Source organism: Hippopotamus amphibius, chromosome 3 (genome assembly GCF_030028045.1).
Source record: "Hippopotamus amphibius kiboko isolate mHipAmp2 chromosome 3, mHipAmp2.hap2, whole genome shotgun sequence".
Taxonomy (NCBI): domain Eukaryota; kingdom Metazoa; phylum Chordata; class Mammalia; order Artiodactyla; family Hippopotamidae; genus Hippopotamus; species Hippopotamus amphibius.
The window spans coordinates 193,935,743-193,959,782 of NC_080188.1; the positions used below are offsets into that span (position 1 = coordinate 193,935,743).

General features: G+C 35.9%; 1 protein-coding gene across 3 annotated transcripts in view; it reads right to left on the reverse strand.

Moving 5' to 3' along the window:
- KCNT2 (potassium sodium-activated channel subfamily T member 2) overlaps window positions 1-24,040 on the reverse strand; it is a 371,544-nt gene that overhangs the window by 186,468 nt on the left and 161,036 nt on the right. For all 3 annotated transcript variants that reach the window (XM_057729620.1, XM_057729619.1, XM_057729618.1), the window contains exon 9: window positions 380-560. In XM_057729620.1, the coding sequence (XP_057585603.1) occupies window positions 380-560 (181 nt within the window). The remainder of the gene's footprint in view (window positions 1-379; window positions 561-24,040) is intronic.

Sequence of the window (24,040 nt, forward strand, 5' to 3'; positions counted from 1 at the left end):
TTTTTAAGAATGAAGACAGATCAACCCTTCACAAGTTTATTTCTTTGCACTATCATTCTATAATTAAACACTATACTATCCTACGATTCTATAATTAACATAAATACTCTGTATTTAAAAGAAGGCATCTTGAAGAATTGAAATGAAATGTGAGCTATCCCTTGTGACTGGAGGAAAAAAAAAACCCTCAGTGTTTCTAATATAGTGCAAAATGGCATTTCTGAGACAATCTTTAATTAATTGACTAGATGGAATAATGGCATGTGTTAATATATCACTGTTAGGTTAATAAGCCCCCCTGCATTTTTTATTAAATGAGGAAGATTTGACTTGATACGACTTTGCACATTTCTATACAATTTACCATGGTTGTGTTTACCTGGATAGGGAGAACCACAAGAGCAACACAGATCATGGCAACGACAAAGAGCTTGGACGACCACGTTTCTGGAGTGACATCCCCAAAGCCCACAGTAGAAAATGTCACAATGCAGAAATAGAGGGAGTCGAAGAGATTCAGCTTCTTTCCTATTCGTTCCAAATGCTGGATTCCACAGATGCTAAAGAAACAAACGTGTACTACAATTAAAACTTTCAAATTAGGCACATTACTCCTCATCATTATTCTTTTGAAAGCCAAAGCACACTCCATAAAGCCACTTAATGGTTGGGATCATATATTGTACAACACTTTTCTTTGAGAAAATATAACTTTTCAGTTTTTTCCTATATCAAGCAGATATAGTCTCATTTTGATTCGTAGCCGAAAACTTGAGCCCAAAATCACAAAGTATATTTGAATAGTATATAAAACGAACAGACTGAATTTCATGCGTGACTTATACAAACATTTTGAACGTGTGTCAAGGAAACATAGACACCAGACATAGACATCTATTCCCCATCAAAATAGCAATAGTCAGTAGTCTTCTTTTTTTTTAACAGAGAGACATTTTTCAGTTATATACATGTGGTATAGATATACGTGTATGTATTGGTTGGCCAAAAAGTTCCGTCAGTTTTTAAGTAAAAATAAAAGACCCATTTTTCATTTTCACCAAGAATTTTATTGAACAACATATTCACCCTTTTGTTCCACTACCTTCTGCCATTTTTCAGGCAACTTCATAATTCCATCTTCCCAAAACTTTTTTATCTTTTCGAGCAAAGAACTGGTACAGGTGCCTTTTACAGTCTTCCAGGGAATTGAAATCTTTTCCATTAAGAGAGTTTTGTAAAGATCGAAATAAATGGAAATCTGAAGGTGCAATGTCTGGTGAATATGGAGGATGAGTCAGAACTTCCCAGCCCAGCTGTAACAGTTATTGCCTGGTCATCAAAGAAACAGGCAGTCTTGCGTTATCCTGATGGAAGATTATGAGTTGTCTGTGGACTAATTCCGGATGCCTTTCACAGAGTGCTGCTTTCATTTGGTCTAATTGGGAGCAGTACTTGTTGGAATTAGTCATTTGGTTTTCCGGAAGGAGCTCATAATAGAGGACTTCAATTATAGAGGACTTCCAATCCCACCATATACATCACATCACCTTCTTTGAATGAAGACCGGCCTTTGGTGTGGTTGGTGGTAGTTCATTTTGCTTGCCCCACAATCTCTTCCACTCCACATTATTGTACAGTATCGACTTTTCATTGCCCGTCACAATTCTTTTTTAAAAATGGATATTTTCATTATGTTTCACTAGGGAATTGCATGCGGAAATACGGTCAAGGTTTTCTTTGCTTAACTTATGTGGAACCCAAACATCAAAGTGAATAACATAACCAAGCTGGTACAAATGATTGTCAACACTCGATTTGGATATTTTGATTATGCCGACTGTCTCCTGTGTGGCATAACATTGATTGTTCTCAATCAATGTCTCTATCTGGTCACTATTAACTTCAACAGCTCTATCCGATTGTGGAGCATCGTCCAGCGAGAAATCTCCAGCATGAAACAACATTTTTTTTTTAATTGGGGTATAGTTGTTTTACAATGTTGTGTTAGTTTCTACAGCGAAATGAAGTGGAGTTCCCTGTGCTATACAGCAGGTTCTCATTAGTTATCTATTTTATACATATTAGTGTATATACGTCAATCCCAATCTCTCAGTTCATCTCATCTCCCCTTCCCCCTTTGGTGTCCATCCATTTGTTCTCTGTGTCTGTGTCTCTATTTCTACTTTGCACAGACGAACTTGTTTACAACACAGGCCACTTTTGACATGTTCGATCAGTCACAGCACCTTCTCCATACACTGTACAAATCTTATTTTTGCATTTTAGTTGTGTTTTTCCATTTCTTAAAATAATAAAGCATAATATGCCGAAAATGTTGTTTTTCTTCCATCTTCAATATTAAAATAGCGACACAAAAATTCACCAATTTTGCTAAGATTTTTTTTAATGTGCAAGCTGATGTGGCAGCTGTCACAATACAATCTAACAAAATTGTTTCAAATAAAGTTAAAGACAACTAAGTGTTACTAGAGCCATCTTACAGAAAAAAACGAATGATCTTTTTTGGCCAACCCAATATTGTGTGTGTGTGTGTGTGTGTGTGCGCGCGCGCGCGCATGTGTTCCATACATAGTCATCCTCAGTATCCCCAGGGGACTGGTTCCAGGGCCCCCGCAGATACCAAAACCCACAGATGCTCAAGTCTCTCATATGAAATGGCATAGTATTTGCATATAACCTGTGCACATCCTCCCATATACTTTAAATCATCTCTAGATTACTTATTGTATCTAATACAATGCAAATGCTATAAAAAGAGTTGCAAATAAGTGGCAAATGCTACGTAGATAGTTGCTGGTATGCGGCAAATTCAAATTTTGGTTTTTGGAACTTTCTGGAAATTTTTTCCCCAATATTTTCAATCTGTGATTGGTTGAATCCACAGATGTGGAACCTGCGGATACAGAGCGACAACTGTATACAGGAAAGGCTTGAGGAGTTAACCATTGCAAGGTGACCCTTGAAAGGAGTCCTTAAGTAGATCAATTATCTGTACAAAGCTACTGATGATACGAAAGTAAGGGAGCAGCACAGAAATTGTTACAAGATGTTCCCAGAGTAGAATTACTAACATAGCATTAGAAATAGCACAGCTACTAGATAAAAAACAAAAAAAGTGAGGCTTGAAACATGCATATATATGCAATGTTAGAGGGAAATGAGATTTGCAACATAAAAAATCAGCAATCAAAAGGAACCTGGTACTGATACATGTGAAAATAGGAATAAGCCACAAAAAGATGCTGAATGAAAGAAGCCGGTTGTAAAAGACTACATATTGTATGATTCTGTTTATATGAAATGTCCAGAAAGGACACAGAAAGCATATTAATGGTTGCTTGAGACCGATGGTGGGAATGGGGTGATGAAAATGTCCTAAAACTGGACTGTGGTGATGATTGCGGAACTTCGTAAATATATTAAAAATGATTGATTTTTACACTTAACATGAATGAATTCTATGGTATGTAGATTATACCTCTGTAAAGCTGACAAAAAAAAAAAAATCACTGTATGCTTCTGGACACTCCTTCCAACAAGAAAGACAGAACAAGCAGACATAGCTTGATTATGATGACCAAGAAGATGTGCTATTCAATATTTAAACTATAGAAATTCTTTTTCCAGCCTTTTAAGATATCTATGTATTTGTCTAAGTTACATATCATAAATATTCAATTATCTTAATTCCTTTTTTAAGACAGAGTATGTCCCTGGATAGTTAGGAAGATGGGTAGGCACACAGGTAGATAAACAAGGGACAGAAGAGAAATAGTAGGATACGTGTCATCATTTTGCTTCTGAGGCAGAAACTGTTCTTTTCTCTCCCTTTCTTGTTCTCTTTTCTTAACTCCGGATCTCCAGAATGGTTCAGCAAAACTGCCCTTGTTCTACGTTCAGGAATTTTGTGTGAGCTGCCAGGTCATAGGAGTTGACTCAAGTCAGTTTATTTGCTCAGCTGCCCCGATGCAATACAATCGTCGAGCTAATTCTAAGACTATTCAGATGGAGGCATCACACAATCAAAGAGAACAACAGCTTGATAACAATAGATCTTTCGTGGAATATGTTTTTTTATTTTATTTAAGATGCTTTATATTTGAGAATGTAAACAACTTTGCGTAACTTCTACACTTCAGGAAAAAACAGAATGAGAAAAAAAGACAGTTTATACATTTTTAAAAATTCAAATGTTATTGAAGGGCTTCCTATATTTTGCATAACTAAACATTAAAAGCCAATCTCTGCTTATAGATAAAATGTACATTTCCCAATTCAGACATATGCTATCTTGACCTGAACTACCAGAAAAGTCTTCTGTTTTGCTTCCTGGTCTTCAGTTTGTCCTTCTTTTAATACAACCCACTCATAAGGGCCGTATTCATATTCTTTAAACACAGCTTGGATATATCAACCTCAGGTTCGAAAAAGCAATTGGATTCTCACTGTTGAAGAACACTTTCTAATGTGTTGTGTGCAGATTACTATAATAGCTGCCAATAAATCAATTCTTATGTTCACTCTACTTTGCAACATGATATTGCTGTACTTCCCACTCAAGTGTATAATCTGTCTCTCCTTGACCTTGAATTTGAGCTGGCCTATTGACTTGTTTTGACCAATAGAGTATTGCGGAAGTGATGCTGTGTGAGTTGCAAAGCCTAGACCTTAGGAGAACCTGAAGTTCTTGTTCTCACTTTCCTGGAAGTCTAAGACCAACTGTGTTGTGTGGCGGCCCCACACAGTCTACTGGAGGGTGAGGGGCCATGTGGAAGAAAACCAGACAGCACCAACAGCTGGACAGGAAAGCACAGCCACCTTGGACTCTCCAGCACTTGCGAGGCCGTCCACGTGACTGAAGCCGAAAGAGTAATCACAGGTGAGCACCCATCACACAATTGCGAGAATCCACAAAGCTGTGTGTTTAGGAGCGGTTGTTATTCAGCAGTAGATACGTGGTGCATACAGAATTAACTAGAACCCAGCATCTGGATCCAATCTGTTTTTTCTTCAGTGTTTCTCTCACTTATCTCTCCCTTACTTGCTATTTGGACTGTTTACTTATCATAATATATAACCCCTGCCCCATCTCTACTTTTTTGCCCAGTCTGTTCCCTTCAACTGAATGCCATCTTTCCCCAATAACTACAAGTCCCATTTTTTGAAACCCTAGTTCAAATATGACTGCCCTCTGGAAACCTTCTCTGAACCCCAAGCTAGAGTGCTTCTGATGAATTCCTAGAGTGTATATAAATTCATGTCTTAGATGGCTACACTTTAATAAAAATATCTATATTTAATGTTAAATATCTATCACCCCTACACAGCAGTTATCAAACTTGCTGACAATATTTATCCTTTCTTATTTCCTACAAAACTCAGAACAAAGTGCAAAGCAGCTATCCAGTAACTAACTGCTAAATGAACATAAGAACACCTAATTAAACCCTGCTCAAATAATATATATGAACTCCAGAAAATAGTTCATGCATATGTTTCAGTTTTTTATTACTGCATAACAAATTCCCCCAAACTTGGTGGCTTAAAAAAGTAATAACTTATTATCTCACATGATTCTGTGGGTTGGGTGGGAAGCTTCTCTGATTTTCTTGGGTTCACAACTGCAGCTGTGTTCAGCTAGAAATCTATCTGGAATGGAAGGCCCAGGACGGTCTCACCCCTGTGGTCTATGGTCAGGGTTCATTGTTGGCTGTGGTGCATTGGTTTTCTCCGTGTGACCTCCCAGCCTCTTATCAACTCAACCAGCTTCCTTTTTGGCATAGCAGCTGCAAGCCCTCTGAAGACCTAACTTTTATGCGCCCATTCTATTTGCCAAAGAAAGTCACAAGATCATCCCTGAAGGAGTGTGGAAACAGACTCCATCTCCTCATGAGAGGAGCTACAAAATAGTGTGGCCATGTTTTTCAATCTACCAAACTGTATAAATGATAATACTTATCACGACCTATATAAACCTCAGTAAATTTTGCTGAATAAACCATATTACAAGGTATTTAATTTCCTTGATAAGGCTGTAGTTAAATGTATACTTACAATCATTTTTTATAATCCTTATGCAAGATGCTATTTACTTGACCTGGGAAAATCACGTGAGCCTTTCACTTATTGATTAATATTACACTTATACTTAAAGGACTTGATATATCGTAATCCTCTCTAAATTGATATGAAAATGAAGACCCTTCAAATGACAAGAAAATGAAACAGTTGTTGCATGTTTGGTATAATTATACAAAAACAAAATCAAGTTTTGTTAAGGACTAATAAAAGTGAATACACTGAATTAAGGTTAGAGTTTTCCTCTGATTTTGAGTAGGCTCATCAGCTGGTTTCTCTGAGGGTCTCGTTAAATGGCCCGCTGCTTAGGTCCATGAGAAATAATGTCATTCCATTTTTTAAAATATTGATGTTGACATATTATCTTCTAAGTCAGTAAATATTTTTGTAATAAATAAATGACTTTTGTCCCTTCTCCCCAAAAGAAAATGGGGCAGAGGATACTTAAACATCTAGCCCAAGAACACAATAATCCTTTTAAATTATAGGTCAAATCTTGTTCCCTGTTTATAACTCTTAAAGCCCTCCTTTCATGTTCAGAATAAAATCCCAAACACCTGGCTCTTCTGTGTCTTCATGTTCCAAGATCACCCCTAATTCACTGTCCTCCAGTCACACCAGCCTCACTGCAGCCAAGCATCACCCAGCTCCTCTCCTTCCTGGAGTCCTCCTGGATTTCTCCTGTTTTTCTGTTTGTTTGTTTTTAAACAACCCATATCCAATCTCTTAGTAAACTCCACTGCTTCTAACTTCAAAACATAACCAGACTCGGGACTTCCCTGGTTAAGAATCCGCCTGCCAATGCAGGGGACACGAGTTCGAGCCCTGATCTGGGAGGATCCCACGTGCCACAGAGAAACTAAGCCCCTGCACCGCAAGGCTTAGCCTTGATCGCTACTGACTCTGTGCTCTGAAGTCTGCGAGCCTCAACTATTGAGCCCGTGTGTCACAACTACTGAAGCTCTCGTGCCTAGAAGCCCATGCTCTACAGAAAGAAAAGCCACCTCAATAAGCAGCCCATGCACCTCAACGAAGAATAGCCCCCACTTGCTGCAATTGGAGAAAAGCCCATGCCCAGCAATGAAGACCCAATGCAGCCAACAAATAAATAAATAAATAAAATCACAAAACAAACAAATATAACCAGACTCCACAATCACTACTCACCATTTCCACTGTTACCACGACAATCCCTGCCTTCCTCTTCTCTTCTCTGCACTGCAGTAAACATCCCCACCCTTTTCCCAACAGCTTACACTCAACACATCAGCCAGAGCTGCCCTATGACAACAGGGCTCAGGCCATGCTATTCCTCTACTTCAACCCCGGAGAGGGTTCCTTATTTCACTCAGACTGAAAGCTAATGATCTTTCATTTGTCTCCAGCACAGTCCTCCACCTGACCGCTCCCTATGCCTTTTGGACTAATTTTCTGCTTTCCTCCCTGTGGTTTGCTCTGTCCCAGCTACACTGGCATTCGTGCTTTCTGGCCAACACCACAGGAGTGATCCAAGCTCACGCTCTTGTCACGGACTGTTCTTTCTGGGGGGACCCTATCGCCCAGATATTGTCATTCATGGCTATCTCCTCACATCCTTCAAGTCTTTGCTTCTATCCTGACTATTATATACACTCCTAGTCTTTCTTATTCTGCTTAATTAAAAAAAAAAGTTTTAGTCGTTTGTAGAGTTTGACCCCCATTGTTTATAAACTGCTATAAGAATGGAGTCTATCAGGACAGAGTCACATGCTGTCTTCATCTACGTTGCCTGAGCACCTATATTAGTGCCAAGAACATAATGATGTCCACTAATACTTCCTGAATGAATGAGGGTCTGGAAGTAAAATACATAGATCTCTGTTGTCCACATTTAAATCACCAAGTTATTTAGCCTGTTTAGATGGAAACTAAGCACAATTCATTAAAGAAAAGAAAAAGCACACAAAAATGTTTATCTGACCACTGCCTTAACAGTGGAATCTAATATAACTAAGAGGCAAGGCTAAACACTTCTTTGTCAAAAGAGGCACATGACTTTGCCACCACCTTTTGAAATATTCAAATACTTATAAACAAGTAAATTAGGTTTTATTCTCCTTAGCAATTCACTTTTGTAACTGCAGCATTTGTTTAGTTAGCACTACTTTATATGATAAATACAAAATTTGGAAATTTGAAATGCATTGACTTACTCATTGAAACCATGCTGCTTGGGAAATAGGCGAGCAAATTGTATAACTAAAAATTTGGCTTTTTATAAAATCAAATTTGATGTTCAAATATAAAGCTTGTATTTAGTGTTGTTAACATTGTAAACTTTCTGTCACTAACACGTTTTAAAACTGTTTGAATTACTGAATTAAATTGGCTATATTTAACTATTTACTAATTAAAAGCTTTACCTGAAATCCCATTCATGTTACTGTTAGTGAATCTTGCATACATTAATACTAAGTTGAGTTAATCAGGTTAGTTATGCAACTATCATAATAACGAAAGTATCCAGTTTATGTTTTATGGAAGAAACAAATTACTATCAAACATTAGAGAGAGATTTGCCTACAATAACTTTATAATCTTGACTTCATTGCTGGGATTCACTTTCACATGAACTTCTGCAACTATTTCCCTTATGTTCTCGTGTGTTTATATAAAGAATCACTTTATTTGAAGGGTAGAAACAGTTTAGAAGGAAATTCTTCATGATGTGCACTAACATCACAATTTTAAGATAGAATCTTCACATTATTTAAGCAAAAAAAGTCTTTCAAACATCCTCTAGCAGTATAAAAATTAGATTTAAAAAGAATTTTGAAAATTACTCGTTGCATGTTTTTATTTTACAAAAATAAATACTAATATATGGGGAAGTTTAATAAAAAGCCAGAGACCAGACTGCTCTAATCACATTATACAGACACAGCACCACTCTCTGATACTAGTTATAGAGCATCTACATGCAACACGTGGAGAATGTTAAGAGTATCTGCCAACTTACGGCATACTATTTTGGTTTTAGGCGACACATCTAGAAATGTTTTAAAGAAATACAAAAACTTGCATTACTCTTCCAGGTCAACCATTCCAATAAAAAATATTTTTATATTGTTCATATAAATTACCTTTTATAGGATGTAGAAAGTGTAGCTTCAGGACAGGTAGATACACAGACAATTTACTGTTACTGTATTATATAATTCTTGAGGCTAAGGCAGTTTTAGCATTGAAATACCCTTGTATTGCATTATGCATAAACATTAATATTTCACTTATATGTTAGCTACTTTTCCTAGCACTGTGAAAGCTACAATGTGCTATATAAGGATCTGAAGCTATTCAATAATTATAATCCATTTTAATATAGATTGTTATCTTATTTCATTCACAGATGTCTTTCAAGCCATTATTAAATGAAAACTGCCTCTTCTCCCTGATCATAATTGATGAATTTCAGTTAATTATTATTTTGTGTCTGTACCCAGAAGTGATTTTAATGATGGGCACAGATTTTCTGATAAATTAAATCCAAGACTGTGCTCAAATACAGCACATTCTAATCAAAATATCCTAGTTTGCCTTCTTATAAAAGAGATACATCTTTTCAGTCAGTCAAAGCCCGAGTTAGACTATTTAAATTATATCTTGATTGAAAGTAGCAGTAGGATTTAATAACACAGACTTAAAAAATAATCATAGCTGGTGGATATTAGTAAACACTCTGTTACCTTCAAATTTTCTAGCGATCAAATTTAATGTTTTGTGACTGGGCCGTAATATTTAAGAAAAAAAAGCTCACTTAAATGCTTGATTTTAGTGGATATCTAATGGTAACCAAATTTTGGTTTATTATCCCATATCCCCTGCCTAAACATTTGAAATTAAATAACTTACTGCAATTTAAGATATAAAAATAAACCAATATCACACCATGTTCTATTTGCCTCTTCGTTTGGTTAATATGCATACAAGTTATTCAGATTCATTTATAATGAGAGACTCTGAAATGGAAAGTTGCAAATGAATATAATTTTCTTACAATTTCTCTACTGTAAAAATACCTATCAATTTTTAATTTAAAAAATGATTTCTATAAAACCAGTAAGTGCTATAATATTTTAAGCAAATGTTTATAATGGAAAAAGGGTGACCTAATATTGTAAAGTAAGCCTTGTCTATTCATACAAATATGCTTAGTGATGACTTCTTAGTACCAGTGTTGCGCTGTGTTAGAGACACAGACACTTGACACCCTAGTGCACACAAAAAGTTCCTAAAATCTAAAGTGAATGATTTTGACCTCAACTTTATAGCACTAATTACTACAGCAGTAATACCATAAATTAATAATCAAACATTTAATTCACAAAGTGATTAATACTAACCTAGGGAAACTACTTAAGCTTTTTAAATGGCATGCTCATCAACGGAAAAGTAAACATAATCATGTTAACTTCTTCACTTGGTTATTATGAGAATTAAGTGAGCTACTGTTCAGTAAAATGCCTGACACCTAAGAATCTTCAATGAATCATTAGTAAGTTTGTTATTTAAGTGACAGCCCCAGGATAAAAGAAAAAGAAGCACAAAAATGAGTCAAAGATAAGGATCCAATATCTACACAAGAGTGCTGAAAAGCCCTCTGCACTTGACCAAAACTGAATGTACTATTAACGAGAGCGTCAGGGACTATGGAGAAGGAGAAAACAGCATGTCTGTTTTCTTTGCTGTGGATTTACTGACAGAGGTGTTAGCAGCAGGAAACCACTCATGGATTAATGAGCAGCTATCACCGTATCCAGTCTTTCCTCCACCCTGTAACTCCTAACTGCCAGGGGAAGTGGAAATATGGGCAAACGTGAAGGGCTCCAAAAGGAAGAGTTAGGCAATTTGCTATAATCTTTAACTATTTAGAAAGATAGTCATGCTGATATTAGTTGACCTTTGGAGGGTTCACTGTTGTCATTTACAGAAACTGACAACTAATTCTTGGTAATGCAGTAAGGGGAAAAAAAAAAAGTTTAAGTGTTTTTTCTGGACCAAAATGTCAACATTAGGCTAGGCTAGTGACTTGTTTTAAAAAGGAATACGTATTTAAAAAAAAAAAAAAAAAAAAAAAGGACTACTTATCACCAAGATTGCTTAAATGAAAGAATTTCTATTGTAATTATATGACTGTATATATATATTATATATGTATCTATTTATAAAATTATCTGACTTAGGTAACTACTAAGCAAATCATTATATGGTAATATTTTAAGATTTAAATGTTAAAATGATAATATTTTGAAAAAAAATCCAACACAATTTTCTCTTTTCATATTATTTAACATATTAACTCATACTTAAGGCTTTCACTTATATAGGTATTTAATTTTATATAACTGATGAATTTTCTATCTTATGAAGATTAAGTATACCTAGTTTTGAAATTTTGTGCATTTGAGAAGCAAAGAATTCCTGCCATACACGTTTTTATGCTTTTTTCATAATTGTGGTCAATATTCACAATATTGGGCTTAAGCCCAAATTGGTTTTCAACCAATATTTGTTGATTTTCAATATGGCCTTAGATATCAAGGAATAAAGGCAATGGATAATAATGGCATAAGAAAAGAAATAGTAGGGAAAATTTTACATATGGAGAGGGATACAAATGATTTTATTTTTGGATATGTTGAATTTATAATTCCTATGTTATGTCCAATTCATTGCAATAATGTATTTTATTAATATATACCTATAGGAAGCCATGCCTATACTCCTTGGATAAATTTTGCTTGATGATAATTTTTTTACAGTTCTAATATTTTCAATTACAAAAAACAGTAATATGTACTTGTTATTACAAGACAAATAACACAGATGTAAATAAGAAAAAATATCATTCCACCCCTTTCTGTCAATGAGGTAACAATATTTAGTATATGTCCTTTTCCTTGTTGGATATTTTGTTTTGTTTTCGATTTGTCCTTAATGTAAATGCACTTTTGATTTTAATTTTGCAATTTATATACTATAGGATTTTTACATCTATCTTTTTATTTTTTTATTATTTTTTAAAATTTATTTATTTATTGGCTGCATTGGGTCTTTGTTGCTGCCTGCAGGCTTCCTCTAGTTGCTGCTAGCAGGTCTACTCTTTGTTGCGGTGTTCGAGCTTCTCATTGTGGTGGCTTCTTTTGTTGCAGAGCACAGGCTCTAGGCTTGTGGGCTTCAGTAGTTGTGGCTTGCAGGCTCTAGAGTGCAGGTTCAGTAGTTGTGGCACATTGGCTTAGTTGCTCTGTGGCATGTGGGATCTTCCTGGACCAGGGATCGAACCTGTGTCCCCTGCATTGGCAAGTGGATTCTTAACCACTGTGCCACCAGAGAAGTCCCCATCTATCTTTTTAAAGTGATCTTGGGCCACAGTTTTGTATGTGAACACATGTTCCTTGAAAAACCAATTTGGCAGTAGATGTGAACCAGACATGGGTCTGCAGTCAATGAGTTAACTATATTTTATTTAGCAAAGGATTTTTCAGATCCCTATAATGAGTTATTGTAGATTGTGAATCTCTGAGAATAGAATACTTTTCATAGGATTAACCAAACATATCTGCCAAAGTTCTTACTTTTGCTAGAATATCTCAAAGTATTAGGGTTTTATGAACATATGAGAGCATTAGCCCATAGTTTGTGCTCTGAGTATTTTAGAATAACTGTTCAGATTAATCATTAAATGATTTGGGTAACTTTGTACTTTTGTCCATGCCCTGAATTACACCACCCTGGATTTACTGTTCTTTGAAGAAATTTAACAATGAAACTTTGAGTCCCTAGAGGTTTTCTTTGCTTTGTTTTGTTTTTTGTCTTTTTAATTGAGGCCAAAAGATATAATTTTAAAATGCAACATTTTAAAAGTGCTCCATCTTTATCCTTAATCTCAATTTTATACTACTTAAAAACCGATGAATATGCATTTTGGAATGACCTACCATTTCTTCCACAGACCCGCAAAAATCAATATGCCTCACTCATAACTCCTTGGTCTTTACTAACTTCCTACAAATCTGAACTTTGAGCACATTTGACAAACGACAGTTTACAAAAACAGCCATACTGAGCACTGGGTATGCAAGGAAAAGCCCTCTCTATCTGCTCACAAAAAAAGCTAGGAAAATAGGACAAATTTTTTCATAAGTACTGCAATTATTTACATGCGACTCACCAAACTGAGCATGTTATATGAAAAAGGAAGACTCCAAATTTTGTTTCATAACTGAAATAATATTAAATCTTACTCAGGATAATTTTTTTTTATTATTATTATTTTATTTTATTTTTTGGGGGGTACACCAGGTTCAATCAACTGTTTTTATACACATATCCCCATATTCCCTCCCTTCCTTGACGCCCCCCCCTCGAGTCCCCCCCACCCTCCCTGCCCCAGTCCTCTAAGGCATCTTCCATCCTCGAGTTGGACTCCCTTTGTTATACAACAACTTCCCACTGACTATTTTACAGTTGGTAGTATATATATGTCTGTACTACTCTCCCGCTTCTTCTCAGTTTCCCCTTCACCCCCCGCCCCCTCCCATACCTCGAGTTCTCCAGTCCATTCCCTGTATCTGCTTCCCTGTTCTTGTCACTGAGTTCATCAGTACCATTTTTAGATTCCGTATATGTGAGTTAGCATACAATATTTGTCTTTCTCTTTCTGACTTACTTCACTCTGTATGACAGATTGTAGTTCTATCCACCTCATTACATATAGCTCCATCTCATCCCTTTTTATAGCTGAGTAATATTCCATTGTATATATATGCCACATCTTCTGTATCCATTCATTTGTTGATGGGCATTTAGGTTGCTTCCATGTCCTGGCTATTGTAAAGAGTGCTGCAATAAACATTATGGTACAAGTTTCTTTTGGGATTATGGTTTTCTTTGGGTATATGCCCAGGAGTGGGATTACTGGATCATATGGTAGTTCTATTTGTAGTTTTTTAAGGAACCTCCAAATTGTTTTCCATAGTGGCTGTACCAACTTACAGTCCCACCAACAGTGCAGGAGAGTTCCCTTTTCTCCACACCCTCTCCAACATTTGTTGTTTCCAGACTTTGTGATGATGGCCATTCTGATTGGTGTGAGGTGATACCTCATTGTGGCTTTGACTTGCATTTCTCTGATGATGAGTGATGTTGAGCATCTTTTCATGTGTTTGTTGGCCATCTGTATGTCTTCTTTGGAGAAATGTCTATTTAGGTCTTCTGCCCATTTGTGGATTGGGTTATTTGCTTTTTTGGTATGAAGCTGCATGAGCTGCTTGTATATTTTGGAGGTTAATCCTTTGTCCGTTGTTTCATAGGCAATTATTTTTTCCCATTCTGAGGGTTGCCTTTTAGTCTTGTTTATGGTTTCTTTTGCTGTGCAAAAGCTTTTAAGTTTCATGAGGTCCCATTCGTTTATTCTTGATTTTATTTCCATGATTCTAGGAGGTGGGTCAAAAAGGATGTTGCTTTGATGTATGTCAAAGAGTGTTCTGCCTATGTTTTCCTCTAGGAGTTTGATAGTGTCTGGCCTTATATGTAGGTCTTTAATCCATTTGGAGTTTATTTTTGTGTATGGTGTTAGGAAGTGTTCTAATTTCATTCTTTTACATGTTGCTGTCCAATTTTCCCAGCACCACTTACTGAAGAGGCTGTCTTTTTTCCATTGTATACTCGTGCCTCCTTTGTCAAAGATAAGGTGCCCATATGTGTTTGGGCTTACTTCTGAGTTCTCTATTCTGTTCCATTGATCTTCCTTTCTATTTTTGTGCCAGTACCATACTGTCTTGATCACTATGGCCTTGTAGTATAGTTTGAAGTCAGGAAGCCTGATTCCACCAACTCCATTTTTCCTTCTCAAGATTGCTTTGGCTATTCGGGGTCTTTTGCGTTTCCATACAAATCGTAAGATTTCTTGCTCTAGTTCTGTGAAAAATGCCATTGGTAATCTGATCGGGATTGCATTAAATCTTACTCAGGATAATTTTAAAGAAACTACTCACTCATGCAAAAATCATAATCATATTAATTAAAAAAAGGACTAGGCTCCATTTTACATTAAATATATAAAGTCATGATATATATTATCCCAAACATTTAATTTCTAATTACCCTTTAGAAAAAAGACTAATATGAAGTATTTATTTGTCTCACTTTCACTAAATATTCCTCCATTTAGAAAAGCTAACATCTTAATTTATACATTTTAAAATATACCTTTTTTTTCTCTTTCACTCACTTAGTGAAAGAAGGATCACCAGGGTACAAGTTAGAATTTATGTAAGGCTATACACTACACCAAACGTAACAGAATGGTAGGTGTTCGTTCTCACATTAAATACTTCAATTAAAGAGATTCCACATTGTCCATTACCAGTCCTGTAGAATATATTAACAAAATTACATTAACTTTCTATTTATTACATTTCCTCTCCTTTCATCAACAATGACCCAAACGAAATAAAAGCATCTACTCAGGAGTCTTTGTAAATTACTCCTAGGCTCGTCAGCCCATGGGCCACTGCTAGTATACTGAACACAGCTGTGAAATAGGGTTTTCTTGTTCATGGTAAGAAAGAGGGCACTAACAGTCGTGTGGTGTTTTTGTTTGTTTGTTTGTTTGTTTATAAATTTATTTATTTAATTTATTTATTGACTGTGTTGGGTCTTCACTGCTGCACACGGGCTTTGTCTAGTTGCTGCGAGCGGGGGCTACTCGTCATTGTGGCACGCAGGCTCCTCATTGTAGTGGCTTCTCTTGTTGTGGAGCACGGGCCCTAGGCACGTGGGCTTCAGTAGTTGCGGCACACGCGCTCAGTAGTTGTGGCTCACGGGCTCTAGAGCGCAGCCTCAATAGTTGTGGCGTACGGGCTTAGTTGCTCTGTGGCATGTGGAATCTTCCCAGGGCAGGGCTTGAACCCGTGTCCCCTGCATTGGCAGGAAGATTCTTTACCACTGCGCCGCCTAGGAAGTCCCAGTCGTGTGGTGTTTTGCTCTATGTTCCTAGGTTACATGCTGAGCATGTATTCATATTCATCCATAATTATTTATTAAAAAAACAGGTACTGTATTAATATAAAATGTGTTTTCTACTATAAGTTGTGAAGGAAATAGACAAATAATGCAGTGGGATAAGAAAGATGATTAAACAGATTAAACTAGGTGAAAACAAGGAGACAAAATCATTATGGTTAAAGGTAATAAATAACATGGTATCAGCAAGAATCAAGTAAAATCAGGATTATGTTCTGTAAAATCTCACTTTAGGAGACTCCAAAATTGAGAGATTAAGCCCTCACTGGAAAAAATAAGGAAGTGTATCACCAGCAGAAAGCTATTAAAATTATGTTCATATTTTTAAAACAAAATAACATGGATAGGACAGTAAGTAAAGACAACACGGCACAATCATCTTATATCATTGTTAATAAGTGAAAACATTTTTTACTTACTACTCCTTGCTATCTAGAAAACTTTTAGGATTTTTCTCTCCTGATGCTTCAATAAAGTGCTTATAATTTCATTTCCACTATGTTGTAGATCATAAGCATTTGAAAAGTTTTTACATTTATTTGCTCTCCTATTTAGTGAGTGCTACTAAGTGTTGGTCACAGTACCAGGTTCCAGGGGAGAAAGTGGTATAAAAAACTTGCAGGACTACTTCCTCAATGGGAGTTCAAGTGCAGTGAAGAGATAGAAAATGACTAATGCAAATATATACAAATAACAAAGGGGAGCCCTCCAGTGCTATGATTTCCTATAACAATGGAATTCAACCTAATCAGGTGACTCAGGATTCAATGAAAAAGTGATGTTTACAAAAGGTGAGTCTGACTTTACTCTGCAGAGAAGGCAGAGCATTTCATTTAATGTGATAGGGGAAGCAGGGGCAAAAAAGAAAAGCAGGAACTTCTGAGCAGAGGAAAGATCAAGGATGCGAGATGAGAAAGAAAAGACGGGGGAAATCCTGATGGTGCAGGAAACTTAGAATTTCGCGAGTTTTGTATTCATCCCACAACACATGGAAAATCTTCAACAAGCATCAAGCAAGTGGTGACCTAATCGTATTTACATTTCCTACAGGTCACTGGGGTTGCCAGGACATGAATGGTTTGGAATGGAACCAGAGTGGAAACAGGGAAACCAGTTATACGGCATTGCTGTAAAGAGGTTATGACAGTTTAGATGAGTGAGGTGATGACTGAGAGGAAAAGAAGTGGGAAGATTTGCAGGATATTTAGGAAGTAAAATCTTTGGGATTTTTTTTTTATCATGTATTGTGTTAACAGAACAGGAGGTGTAAAGAATGACTCCATTCTTTGGGATTGTCCAAAACAATGGACGGTAGCTGTTATTTCAGAGTTTTGGACAATTTGGGGGAAGAAATAGCATACATTTGCTTTTGGACATATTTCGTTTGTGGAATATAAGAGGAAATGGCACAGAAACAGCTAAATATAAAGGGTGTAATTAAAACCATAGAAACTGGCCTAAGACAATTTGTCTGGTCACAATTATTAGGTCCTTTCTGGGGCACATTTGTAACCTTCAATGAAAAGAGAAGTTGTGGTGTCAGACTCCCTCCCTAACCACCTTGCTGCCAAACATTACACAATGAGAGCAAGTCATAGACCAAATTCTTCCACATAAAACACTCAAGAATCCCTGTTCTGTAAGATCCAAGAGCTTCATGTTCTCTTGTCTTGCTGTGCATAAGAGCAAATACCTTGGAAGAAAGGTTCATACCAAGAAAAACCTGAAAATGCACTGAGCAATTTCTGTTAACAGTCATGTGGGGTCACATGACAAAATACTCTAAGTAGGAACAGGTTTGAAAGGGTCTCTAGACTTAAGGCACCACTTCCCTAAAGGCTTAGGCTGCTGTGCTCACCAAATTCTCATAGTCCAGTCATGCAGGGGCAGAAATAAGCAAACAACACTTTCTTGCCAACTACACATCTAGAAAAATATTTTAAATTCTCTTTATGGTGATTTGTAAGAATAATGAGGCGGATATTGATGACTGAAACTGGCGATACCTGGTAATGAGTCCCTGATGAGAACCCTTCACTCGCTTATTAGCCATCCCCAGATTTTAACATGTCTGGACATATGTATACCAAGCTGTCCTGTGGTATATACGGGATATTTCTTGGATTGCAGAACATATAACTAAAATATATGATACATTCCTAGAAGAAAAATAAAAATAAAATGAAAAGGCTGAGGACTGACTGCTGAGAAAACACATCATTTAATGAAACGTTGAAGAAGAGGATGAAGACACAAAAAGTGTGCATGTTTTTGCAGGCACCTGGAGGGTGTGTGTATGCGTGCACTGCACGTCCAGCACGTGCTCATAACCCCCATCGACATGTCAATTATTCTGCATGTGAATTTGTCTGATGTTGATACTAGGAGATATTAAATAATATTTAACGTTGGAATATTGGAAATATTAAAGCCAGTGACTTACACTGGCTTTCTGAGTCTTACTGGGATCTCAGAGATCCCCTTCTAAATATATTTTAGCTATATTTCTAGTAATAGAATAATAAAGTCAATAGTTTTAAGGATCATATTTCCTTTTTTCCTTACTTTTAAGGCTGACATATCAAAAACAAAAAGTATGATATCTCTTCTTCTTTCCTCTTGATTTACACTTTTTATTCCTAACCATGAGTTTACTTTAAAAAAAGAAAATAAAAGGTATTCTTGATAAGAAAAGCTTCAAAATCAAGTCATGAACAAAGTAACTTCTACTGGTTGCAAAGAAGATAAAATGGAATCTTGCATAAAAACCTCAACTGTGAAAAGTATCACTAGAGTGCAGTCTGCCTACAGGATAGCTTTTAGAATAAGACAAATAAAGTTAAAGCCAGTGAAGCAAGACAGGACCAATTGTAAATTGCTTTATATACAACACCAAAGAATATATACTATACTGAAGACTCCGAGGACACAAGTGAAGAATTTTAAGCAAGAGAATGAATGATGTGATCAAATCGAGTAGTGTTGAGCTCATTAAACAAAGTCTGCTGATACTCTGAGTGGTCACTACTGTTCCAGGCAGCAACCATATTTACACTAGACTCTTAGTCTCCACACTGACAAATCACCTTTAAGTCACTGCCCATGCAAATCACGCAACTGAAGTCCCAGCTCTGAGCAGAGGACATAATGGGTACACAGAGGCTACTAAATTCAGTCCTAAAGCTTTTCCTAGGTTTGAGCTCTTGCCTCTCAGCAATTTACTTTTTTTTTTGCTTGATCTTTAAAAAATTATCCTATTCAGTTCTCAAAAGTAAAGCATATAACCAACAAAATATTAGCTTTACACACCATCAGTTCCCATTATATATTTAAAGACAGGTTCATAAAAGTATACCTTCAGATTCTTTTCAGAAAATACTTGGTTTACAACGCTCTTCTATTTTACTATCACAAAGCTAGTAAGATAAACACTAACTCATATGTTTCAGCACATACGAAATATGTAATAGTGCCAAAAAATACGCTAATTTAGACTGATTTATACTCACTTTACATGTTCCCACAGGAATATCTCACTAGTTACTGTCACATTAAAGACCAATCCCAAATATTCAGTCACTAGTCAACAGTTGCTGGAAATCAAGTAAGGCATGAAATAAGGTTTATTTTATTCTATGTGAAATGATCCAAACTTAATTAGCCACTAGAAATAAAGGAACACATAGACCTTAACAAGTTACTCTGTATTGTAAGGAATGGGAATTACTCTCATAGCAAAATGACTCTTATTTTTATGTAATAATTAACTTGAATCCAATTTTTTTTGTATTTAAATGTAATATTAAGTTATCATATTCATTAATAGAAAAGCTTTGTCATAGTGATAACACTTTTATATTCATAATACTTAATCTCTGCTTAAAAGCAATTGAAAAATCTCCCCTTTCTAAGAGATGGTAAGGTGAACTTATATCCATTTCACAGAGTATAATATTCAGAAAACTCTGTAATATATAAATATTACCATATGTGAGTCAGAACACTCTTGATAAGTATCCAACTGGCTCATTTGAGCATTCCACTAATTTATGGTGTATTTACTGCTTGTAAGCTAATGCCAAATATATCAGTATCTAGGCAGAACAGTCTCCTAGGTAAATAATTTTCTTTTTTCACTGGAAATTACAACTGCTTTCCTGATCGATAATATTTGTTCAAAGAGCAGTTTCAGCAGGTCAATGACACATTCTAAACTAAAGAAATTTACTGGAAACATAATTTGTATTAACATTTACCAATGCACATTTTGCTCCAATGGCTCCAATTTTTAAAAAATTTGTGCGAGTTTTCCCATATCAGATTATTTATACTTGAAGAGATTAAATTAGGAATTAATATTACAACTAAGGTACTACCATTCACGAAAATCTTTGATTTTGTATTTTTGGCATCACAAAGAAATTCACTAAGCAAAATGATAGCATTTTGGGGGTTCAACATATAGAATAAATATGCCATTTCCTTTACTTTTTACTCATCATGAGACCCATTCAGCTCAAAATTTCATTTAACAGACATTATCCTAATAGCATTTATCCTGCTTCTTAGCAATTATGAATGTCACAGAATGACATAACTTCAGTGACCCTGCTGGGAAAGTTCTGGGACACACAGGGTTCCCTGGCACACTGGTTTGAGAACAACTGGCCTAGTCCAACTCCTTTCTCTTCAGAGGCAGCATCTCAGGGAGAAAAGAGTGCAACACTTGACCAGGGTATCTACACCCTTACAAGGGAACACCAGGGATATAACAAAGTTTCCCTTCCCTTCCTCCAACTTGGTAGAAATTAAATAACACAAGCCTTCTCTAAGAAAACTGTGAAAGTAGACATGTCTTTGTTTGAGAGAATAATTAGAAAGGAAACAGTTGCCTCAAAGCACTTTGTTAATTTAAGTTGTAGGTTCTAAATCCTTCCTGTAAAAAGGAAACCAAATTTACAATCTGGTAAACTAAGTGACTAATGAGTTATTTAGCTACTAATTACCTAGGGTAAATGTCCCAAATAAGATGAAATTTCACTAAGCTACATTGTCTTTCCTGAGTGACAAATTTGTCTACAGTGTCTTCCACTTAGGTAATGCAAAGAGGAAAAGACTCGTGAAACATCAATCCTTTTACTACAATATTTCTTTAACCATCTGAAATGCAAAACCTCTAAAGCATTTTGATGCATGTTTTAAGTCCTTGTGCCAAGGTGTAAAACAGGGCTAGTATAGGAGAGAATAATAATCTGTCTTAAAGCTTAATATTGGGTTTATGCTTCATCCCTACTGTGCTGACTTGTTGTTTCTTCTACTTCTGTTATAATGACCCAATTTCATGTCTGCTTTGAAAACTGCTTCCAACCTTTTGCTGACGATTATATAGCATTTTTCTGTGTCTATTTGACACACGAATAAATTAAGCCTCAGAGAAGCTATCATTTAACTGAAGTCGCACAGCAAAAACATGACACAACCAAGAAATCTTTGAACCCAATGAATTTCTGTTTTTATCTAAAGCCCATCCAGACAGCTGTATGTATACATATGTCCCTGTGAGAAAGCTTAAGAAGAACAAATTTTTTAAACTAAAAATCTGTCCTAAATTATGCCAATGAAAAATACTATTTTAACATTTAAATATCACCTTATAATTTATAAAATGCTTTTATATAAATGATCTTGATCTTTGTGGTTACTCAGCACTGGGTCCTGCTTGACTTTATAATTGAAAATAGAAAAGATTTAGTGAAAGGCAAACAAACAAACCAAAAAAAGTCCTGGAGAAAAAAAAGGTGAAGCATTTGGGGAATTATTTAACTTGAAGAAAAGAAGACTGTGCTTCAATTGTCAATATAAAAGATAATTATAAAGCAGGGGATTGAAAATGGTTTTTCACCTTCCCAGCCAGCACACTAGAGGCAAGAAGCTCATATGAAATTCAAATGAGGTATTTAGAACATCCTAAAATCAATTTGCTAGCAAATGAGGAGCCTAAAAATAAATGCCAAAAACTTAAATATAAAGGTAGAACAAGGGTCTATAATAAAAATAATTCAGTGGGCTAACAGATAGGAATGAGAAAGCCTCTTAAGTAGCCAAATGAGCCCGGATTATTAGGGATAATCAGAAGTATTCTGTATACCATTTGCATAGCAAAAATGGTGGTGAAAGTTATTATAACCTTGGGGCAGGAGATGCCGCCAGCATAAGCAATGAATCTAGAGAAAGGAGACAATGCTAAAATGAGGATGTCAACACTGTGAAATGGAACACTCTAAAGTACAAGAAGAGAGTAAATTATAATACCCTCTCTCTATTTATATAAAATATAAATATAAAATATTATATATTTTATAACATAAAATAATTTAGACAATTTACTAATAGAAAATTGTGAGAACAGCAACAATACATGACTTTGAGTATAAACATTCTAAAAGTCTGTTGAAATGCAAATATCTAAGCAATTTAAGGAGTTAGGTAACAGAAGAGGAGTTAATAAGAAGGGAAAGACAAGATGAAAAAATGAGGAGGAATTTTGAAAAAGAAAAAAATAGAGTTTATGGTGTTTTAAAAAGATGCATGAATTTTTGTCTTGATGGTAAGAAAATGCTTTTATTATAATGAAAATGTACTATGAAAGCTCTGACGTGGACGATGGTTTAAAATAGACAGCCATCTGGGTTGGATGGTATAGAGAGGGCTATGTTTGGAGAAGTGAAAAATAAAAAACTATTCTGTGATCCATTTTAGTAATATGATTCTTTATTAAAATCTTCTGCTACAATTATATTTTATCAAATTCTCCTTGCATTTTCACTAGTTTTTACTTTATATATTTAACTGCCACCTTTTTTGGATACAGAGGTAAATGGAGATCCTGTCTCCTTCTAAACTGTGCCATTTATCCTTATACAATATCTCTTACCACCCTGTTAAGGTTTTTGCTTTGCTCTGTTTTTAATCAGAATCTCCACTGGGTTCATCCCCTAGGTGCTCTTTCCTAGTCCCTTGCCTTTCAGGATGATCCGTGGGTTGATGATTACCAAACTCACCACCTGGTCCCCACCCCGCTCCTGAACTCTGGATTCCTATAGACACATGGCGACTCAACCCCTCAGCTTAGGTTTCTAAAAGGTGCCTCAACTAGAATGGACTCTTTTTCTTCCTCGCCACGTTCCAGATTTTCTCATCCTCACATATGGCATGACATTCAGTTCGTTTCCCAAAACGTAAATCTCAAAGCCGTCTTCAATTTTCCTTTCTCTCTCACCTTACATCCAATTTGTCATCAAAACTGTGTCACTTCAGTTAAAAAAAGAAACCACGGGCTCCAAACGGAGTCACTTGTGCTGAGTCCCACGTCAGCAAACCAAGAATGTAATCTCCCAGGAATGTTATCTTTAACCAATCAGTCTGACATCACCTGGTCAGTGCTAGTGAGGTCATCTGTTGGACAGACCCCTGCCTTCCACCATGGGAAGGTGAACTTGCCTGAAACAATCTACTGTTTGCTAATAAACTTACTTTTCTTACCGTCTTTCTGCCTTTAAAAACCTTTCCTTTTCTACAGCCCTTCAGAACCCCTTTCTATTTGCTAGATGGGCTGTTGCCCGATTCATGAACTGTTGAAGAAAGTCAATTTGATCTTCAGATTTACTCAGTTTGAATTTCAGTTTTTAGCCCTTTTTAAAAAAAAAAAAATTTGCAGTAAGAACACAACATGAGATCTACACTCTTAATAAATGTATAAGTGTACAATAAATGATCTCAAGGTATAGTCATGGCATGAATCAATGGAAAAGGCATAACATGAAGCCAGTTTTGTATTGTTCCAATTTACGATTTTCACCATTATACCGAAGAGCAA